This window comes from Lepidochelys kempii, chromosome 22 (assembly GCF_965140265.1).
Source record: "Lepidochelys kempii isolate rLepKem1 chromosome 22, rLepKem1.hap2, whole genome shotgun sequence".
Lineage (NCBI taxonomy): Eukaryota > Metazoa > Chordata > Testudines > Cheloniidae > Lepidochelys > Lepidochelys kempii.
In genome coordinates, this window is record NC_133277.1 from 13,598,023 (window position 1) to 13,606,360 (window position 8,338).

The window sequence follows — 8,338 nt, forward strand, 5'->3', positions numbered from 1 at the left end:
CCCAGACACCATGACGTGACCACACCCTCCCCCCACTGGTGCACAGCTCCCAGGAACCCCTGGCACCGAGACGTGACCACGCCCTCCACCCGCTGGTGCACAGCTCCCAGGAACTCCTGGCACCAAGACGAGACCGCATCCTCCCCCCACTGGTGCACAGCTCCCAGGCACCCCTGGCACCGAGACGTGACTGCACCCCCTGTGCTACATTACAGCTCACAACCTCATTCTGCCTTTGCATATTGCAATAACGCCTTGTTGCCAAGTCTCAGGAGAGATAAGAAGCAGCACAGCCTTTCCAAAGAAGCCCTGCCCGGTTCAGAGGGAGGACCGTGGGGGGTGTTTCTACAAATTCCATCCTTTGCAGTTCTAGTTTTGTTGCACACATTAAGTTACACATTAAAAATATTAAAATAATACGTGTGTGCACTTCCATGATTTAAAAAGGTCATTCTCACTCTTTCCATCCTCCGTGCTCTCTGTTGCATCAGTGTGGTACATTCCCGTGTTGAATCGCTGGAGCATATCCTGGTGTGGGACAAAAAATTCAAACATAGGATGTGTCAAGGGGCGGGCCACTAAGTTCATGTGTTTGGGTGTGTTTTCTTCATTGAACGGGAGCGGGGATAGGAGGATTCTCAAATTCTAAGGAACTGTATCACCCTGAAACTGCTCATCATGCCTACAACCACTTTTAAACTATAGCCTTGTGTTGAAGTCACCTATTGCAAAAAAGCCCGAGTAAGCACCCTCCAAAGGAAACAAGCCCCAAACCCCTGCAATCCGCAACTCTCAAAATATTTAAGCCACTTTTTGTAAAAAAAACAAGCCCACCAGAGTAAAACCTGCTGCACATGTCCACAGGAGGGGGAGAGAGAATTTTTCACTCTATCTACTTCTGGGGGGCAGTGGAGGAATTGTTACTGGTGTTAGGAAATCAGGCAGATGGACTGTTTCAGCCCAATGCCCAGTTGTGTGTTTTCTCTATCTGGAGGGTCTGTCTCTAGCTCTGAGAGTGGCCCATTCAATTCTTAGCCTCTGCTACAATTGCCAAAAGGAGGCAGTGTGACCGAGCAGTTAGAGCGGGACTGGGACTTCAGGGGTCTATTCCCAGCTCCGCTGCAGACTGTCTGGAGAAACCACGTGACTGTCCCCTGCCTCTGTTTCCCCACCTGTAAAATGAGGATGCTGAAGCTGACCTGCCTCCCAGTAGGGTTGTGAGGATCAGTGTACGGCTGAAAGCAATAGACCAGGACAGAGTCTCGCTGTCATTAATTTCTGCTAGGGGTGAGCCAGGCTTTTCAGTGATGGGGACACAAACCCATTGGGCACACAGGTCTTTGGCTGGCTGCTTCCCCAGGGAATTCTCCTTGGCCGGAGAACCTCTTCCCCCAACCCCATGGCAGGCAGAGCTGGGGCGAGAGCCGCTTGGGCTCCGCTCAGAGCTGAAATGAGTTAAATAAGCGTTTCAAAGGCCTGCCTCAGGCACTGTGTCCCGTGCTCCAGCGATGGGGGAGAGAGAGCTTCACTCACACCTATACTGGCTGCCCTGGTGGTTTCCTCCATGTTCCCGGCCTGCTGGCAGCATTGCGTCTCTGTATCCATCTGCAGAGCTGGCCGTGGCCTATTCCCTGGGATTGCGGGCACTCACAGATCAGCCGCACCGACTCCTGCTGACGCTCAGCCCCAGCTCCCAGAGCTCAGCATACCCTGGAGCTTGGGAGCCCCAGGCCCTGGGCGAAGGGGAGCACGAGGGCTTTATAGCCAGCCTCCCGGCAGAAAACTCCAGCCTGTGGAAGCGATCAGGGACCTTGCTGGGCTCCCAGTGTTGCTGCTGTCCGTCCGGCTCGCCTGCTGTCCAAGGAGAAACCTGCAGCGACCTGGGGAGCTGACGGAGAGAAATGTGAGCCCAGGCCAAGTAAAAGGTCTCACGCGGCCTCTGGAACCACAAGGCTTTGGCCGGTGTTTCACATTAGTAGGGGAGAGTGTTTGCGTGTTGTGCCAGCGAGGGTGTGACCCCCGCATGCACGTTTGTGTGTTGTGCTGATGGGTGCGTGGCTCAGCGTTAGTGGGTCTGTGCGTGTGGTCCGTGGCTTTAGAGGTGCATCTGTGGATAGTCTGTGGGTAGTGCATGCCATGTGGTCTTTGCTGCTCGCGTGTGTGACGTGTACAGTAACGATCGGTGCGTGGAGTGTGTCCCGTCCGTGGGTGTGTGGTTTAGTTCGTGTCTCATGATGTCCCTAAGCAGGACTGAATTGCGGGAGCCCTCACACCCTTTGGTCTTTGCTCCCACCTGCCACACCCACAGCCTCTCCTCCTCCAAGACCTTCCACAAAACACCTGCCTGGCCCAGACACCCCAGTGCTCCCCTCCAAGAGGCCGGTTTTTGGCTTGTTTCGCATTCCCCCTCCTTCCCCAGCCCTGTCACTGGGCTCCGCTCCGCCCAGAGAAAGCACCACAAAAATGAACCAGCCGGTTTCTGGTATGGCAGCACTCCCCACAGCACAAAGACTGGCCTGATGCTTCCAGAATGGGGGAGCTGACATATTCATGGCTACTTGGGTGAACTAGAGGATGTGAGCCACCTCCTTCACCCTCCTCTCACTTTTCCTGTCTTTCCCTGTTCTGCCATTCCCCTCTCTCCTTTTCTTTCTCTGCCTCTTTCCCTCAGCAGCTCCTGCAGGGTGATGTGTTAAGTCAAGGGGTTTTTCGAGTCAGGTCTGTGGTTCTGTCTCTCCTGCCCTCCTCCCACTGGTGACAGCATTTCCGACACTGGAATTTTTTTCCCCTCCTCTTGTAGCTCTTGGCTCTGAAAGTCACTGATTTCCTTTGGAGTTTGGGAGGAGAGACACAAGGAGGGGAAGGGGTGCGGGAGAGAGACAGCCTTTCCTCGGAGCTGAAGTGGTCAGGAAGAGCTCACAGGACAAGGGGACGCAAAGCCGGCGCAGCAAGAGAGCCAGGATACACAGTAAGTAAAGCTAACCAGCTCCAGCTGCTCCTAACAAAGTTGATGGTGTAGCTATGCGGCCAGACGGGCCATGGGATTTCCCTTAGCAACTCGGCCAGGCCCGGGAGCTCGGCTGGGTCCCAACTCCAGTCATGACACATTCCAGCGGCAGGCTCTGTTTTCCTTCTTTCCCTTTTATTTGGAGAAAGTGGCCTGTAGGAGTCCAGAAGGGGAGAGACCTGCTCCCCAGTGGATCCCTGCTTACCCGGGTGCTCCGAGCCAGGCTGGGGAGAGGCCTGTATGTGGCAATGCAGGGGAAGCCAATGCTGAAGTGAGTTGGATAGCAGCCCTGCTTGGGGGAGCGAGGGGAATACTAGCCTTGCAGGCAGGGGGAAGGGCTGGATTCTGGATCCGCTGGGAGGGTGGTAATGCTGCAGAAGCTGGGAGGGTGTCCCCACACTCCACAGCTTTGGGGGGCGGGGAGAGGTGCTACCCTGCTTCTGGGTGCGGTGCTGAAGCCCCTGGGTAATGCACCGTGGAGCCGGGAAGGGACCACAGTTGCCAACTTTCATGCTGTAAATAAGCACCCCGACTTTCACAATAAGCCAAAAATCAAGCTAAGCCCATTTCAAAACAAGGCCAAAACAAGCCAATCCCTAAGAACCCCAACACTCTAGATCCCCCCATCCCCCCGGTGTGAGTCAGGGACTGTGGTGGGCCCACTGTGCACCCCTGGCTCTCTCCCCTCCTTGCCCCTGCTTGCCGGGAGCCTATCAAAAAAAAGAAGCAACAAGCTACAACAAGCAATAAGCTACAAGCCAAAAACTAGCCAACAAGCAACTCACAAGCCAATTAAGCCAAAAACAAGCCCAGTTTCTGGTTTTTTTCGAGGGTCTGGAAGGGTCCTGGCCTCACGCCCCGTGTGAAGGGAGAGTTAGGAGCGTGCGAGTCACCGTCAGCACAGCTGGGCCAGGGAGTTTGTATAGCATGTTGTACGGGGGGTGAGGGGGCTCAGAAAGGAAAACGTTGAGAACCCCTGCCCTAGAGGGCAGGAAATAGAGACAGGATCCTTGACCACAGCCCACAACCACCCACACACCCCACACTCACAACCCAGGACACACACAGCCCACTACCACCCACACACCCCACACTCACAACCCAGGACACACACAGCCCACTACCAACCACACACCCCACACTCACAACCCAGGACACACACAGCCCACTACCAACCACACACCCCACACTCACAACCCAGGACACACACAGCCCACTACCAACCACACACCCCACACTCACAACCCAGGACACACACAGCCCACTACCAACCACACACCCCACACTCACAACCCAGGACACACACAGCCCACTACCAACCACACACCCCACACTCACAACCCAGGACACACACAGCCCACTACCAACCACACACCCCACACTCACAACCCAGGACACACACAGCCCACTACCAACCACACACCCCACACTCACAACCCAGGACACACACAGCCCACTACCAACCACACACCCCACACTCACAACCCAGGACACACACAGCCCACTACCAACCACACACCCCACACTCACAACCCAGGACACACACAGCCCACTACCAACCACACACCCCACACTCACAACCCAGGACACACACAGCCCACTACCAACCACACACCCCACAGCTCACAACCACCCACACACTTCACATTCACAACCCATGACACACACATCCCACAACCACTCACACACCCCACAGCCCACAACCCATGACTCACATAGCCCACAACCACCCAGACACCCCACAGCGCATAACCACCCACACACCCCACACTCACAACCCATGACACACAGCCCACAACCAGCCACACACCCCACAGCCCATGACACACAGAGCCCCCAACCACCCACACACCCCACATCCCACAACCACTCACGTAAGCCACAGCTCACAACCACCCACACGCCCTACAGCTCACAAGTGACAGACACAGCCCACAACCACTCACACACCCCACAGCTCACAACCCATGACACACACAGCCCACAACCCCCACAGCTCACAACCAGTGACACACACAGCCCACAACCACCCACACACCCCACAGCTCACAACCCATGACACATACAGCCCACAAGCACCCATCCACCCCACAGCCCACGACCACTCACACACCCCACAGCTCACAATCACCCACACACCCTACGCTCACAACCCATGACACACACAGCCCACAGCCACCCACATCTCACAACTACCCACACGCCCCATGTTCACAACCCATGACACACAGCCCACAGCCACCCACACGACCCACAGCTCACAACCCATGACACACAGCCCACAACCACACACCCAGCCCACAGCTCACCACATACACACCGCTCAATCCAGCTCACAACCCACCATGCACCTACCCACTGCATAGCTCATAGAACACTATCCACACAACTCACACACACACACATACCCCTTCCAGCCCAGCACACACACCTGGCCCATTTAGCCCATTGTCCTCCCTCCTCTCATGCCATAGTTCCCAGATACCCTGGTGAGGGGCAGATTGGACTGGACTGACTGGGCTCGTGGCCTACCCAGGCCAGTATCCCATACCTCCCTTGTGGTCCGGATCGCTGGTTCATCAAGTCCAGTGTCCAGCGTCTCTGGTACCCAAGCTCAGTCGGAGCATTGCTGTGGAGTGAGGGGAACCTACAGCCCACAGACCCTAATCAGAGCTGTCAAGCCAGGGCCTCCACCTCTCAGCCTGCTAGAGACATAATGGTTCACTCTGCTCCCAGCCCCTCCACGGCAGCTGAGATGAAGCAGCTCCTCTTCCTCTTCGGGCTGATCGCCAGTTCCATCCAGATTGAGGACAACAAGATCCCAAGCCTGTGCTCTGGGCAGCCCGGCATCCCAGGCACGCCCGGCAGCCATGGAAGCCAGGGTCTTCCAGGCAGAGATGGACGTGACGGCCGGGACGGAGTGGCCGGGACGCAGGGAGAAAAGGGAGAGATCGGGCAACCCGGTAAGGAGACCTCCCTGCTGGGGAATGCACCTGGAACTGGAGCCCTGCTCCCCATGAAGGAGGATCCAGTGGTAGACCCATGGCTACTGCACTAGAGCAGTTGGGTTAACCAGCCAACCAGATAGATCCAAAGGGGCTAAGCACCAGGTGCAAAGTCCCTGGGTCTCAGTCTTTATCCTTTGAGGGGGAATAAATAAGATGCCATGTAGTTGATGTGAGGGGGGAGTAGGTCCTGTCTGCTCTGTTTGGTATCCATGACATGCAACCAGGGGCACAGATCCCATGGTGATGGGTGTATCACGGATTAGATCCAGAGATGGATGGGCTGGCTGGTTATTATTGGCTCCAGTGCACTGGGCTTCTCTCCTGCCCCCTGTAATGTTCTCTCTCCTCGCCCTCAGGAGTCCCAGGTCCCCGAGGGGACAGCGGCAGCCCCGGCATGAATGGTCTGACTGGGGAGAAGGGGGCTCAGGGGGAGTGCGCGGTGGCTCCCCGCTCAGCCTTCACCGCCAAGCGCTCGGAGTCACGCAGCCCACCCCTGGCGGACCAGCCCATCCGCTTCGACGTGGTGCTGATCAATGAGCAGGGCCACTATGACGCGGACACGGGCAAGTTCACCTGTGAGATCCCCGGCGTCTACTACTTCGCTGTCCACGCCACCGTGTACCGCACCAGCCTGCAGTTTGACATCATGAAGAACGGCCATTCGGTGGCCTCCTTCTTCCAGTTCTACGGCAACTGGCCCAAGCCCACGTCACTGTCAGGCGGCGCCCTGGTGCGCCTGGAGCCGGAGGACGAGGTGTGGGTTCAGGTCGGGGTGGGTGACTACTTCGGCTTCTACTCCAGCATCAAGACGGACAGCACCTTCACCGGCTTCCTGGTGTACACCTACTGGCAGAACTCAGCTGTCTTCGCCTGAGACCCGAGCTGCCCGGGGCGGGGGGAGCGATTGAGAAGTGCCGTCCCCGCGGCGCACAGCCCAAACCCCATCACGTCCCCTGGGGAGGGACCCCCAAGAGGCATCAGGGTCCAGTGGCCTAAGCATGGTGGGTTCTTCACCATTAACGCTTCCCACTAATGCGTACAGTGGGGATAATGATGCTTCCCTACCCCGGGGGGCGGGGAGGGCGCTGTGAGGATTCATTAGTTAGTACTGCATAAGAGCTAAGTGTTCCTATTATCACTGGTGCATGAAGTTTGGGAGGTCTCACCCCAGCCCATCTCCTGGCTCCCTGAGGCACGCGCTGTCTGTGCAATGTAGACGCAAGGGCATGGTTATTGTATGTCACTGCCCATAGCCATTTAGTATTGAAGCATATTCCCTGTGGTGTGAGCGCTGCATCCCAGCAGGACTGGGCAGCATCCGCGGCACAAACCCCCCAGTGTCTGTGGGGCTCACTCGCCGCATCTCAGCAGAGATTCCAAGGGCTGGGTGGGCCATGGGCACTGAACTCCCGGCACATTGCTGGGGCTGCACCCTCCCTGCTCTGAGCAAAAACAGGGCTCTTCAGGGGCTTTCAATGAACAGACCCAGACCCTCAGCTGCTGTAAATCACACAGCTCCTCTACGGAGCTTCAAGACTGTACGCCGGCTGAGGATCTGGCTGGATCTTCTTCCCACTTACACCCATGGGGATACAGAGAAACCCCATTGAAGCCAACGTGGGAGCTCCAGGTGGACCCGGTTATAATGGACTGGACCCTGCTCCCACTGAGCGCTGCCATTTGACAAGCAGACACCACATGTGGCCTGACTCCAGTACCCGCTGGACCTGCTCCAAGCACACCCTGCATAGGGCCGCGGCTGGGACGTGGAGCAGGAGCTGGGTTGACAGGCGGCAGGTTTGCCAGCTAAGTCACCCAACCTCATCTGTGCTAGGAGCAGGGACCACCCTGCTTTCATGCCACCCAGACGTCGCTCTCACCGTGTATATGACCTCCCTCAATAAATGGGCTCTTAACTGTTCGTCAGCTTGTTAGCATGTCTGCTCCGGAACGCGTGTCAGGACGTGATCATATGTTTGGGTTCTTGGACATTCATCAAAGCGTGTTAGCATGTTGTATGCCCGTCAGGGCACGTTTGTGTGCCTCATCTGTATGCTCACCAGGGCATGTCTGTGTTATCAGCTCACGAATGCATGACCGAGTGTCACGTGTTTTCTCTTGTATGCAAGACTAAGTGTGTTAGGATCTTCTCTTGTATGCATGTTAGTGCATGTTAGCCTGTGTTGGCTCCTGTGTGCACATCAGGGCATTCGCATGTGTCCGCTTTTTTGTGTCTTTCCTTGTATGTGAGTCAGGGCCAGTTTCTGTGTCTTCTCTCCCAGGTAGGTTAGGGTGTTAGCATGTCAGCTCTTTTCCGCGTGTC

The 8,338-nt window shown here is 56.5% G+C and overlaps 1 protein-coding gene across 1 annotated transcript; it reads left to right on the forward strand.

Moving 5' to 3' along the window:
• Positions 1-2,840: 2,840 nt before the first annotated feature.
• Positions 2,841-7,920, forward strand: C1QTNF5 (C1q and TNF related 5). The gene is made up of 3 exons (XM_073320828.1): positions 2,841-2,968; positions 5,744-5,970; positions 6,372-7,920. Exons 2-3 carry the CDS (start codon positions 5,763-5,765, stop codon positions 6,887-6,889), a joined length of 726 nt encoding a protein of 241 aa, XP_073176929.1. The 5' UTR covers positions 2,841-2,968; positions 5,744-5,762; the 3' UTR covers positions 6,890-7,920.
• Positions 7,921-8,338: the final 418 nt, after the last annotated feature.

Excerpts from the sequence above, each read along its gene's own strand:
- C1QTNF5 (XM_073320828.1), top strand. The coding sequence starts at position 5,763 with ATGAAGCAGCTCCTCTTCCTCTTCGGGCTGATCGCCAGTTCCATCCAG. Across the intron at positions 5,971-6,371 it reads GGGAGAGATCGGGCAACCCG|GAGTCCCAGGTCCCCGAGGG; the intron begins GTAAGGAGACCT and ends CCTCGCCCTCAG.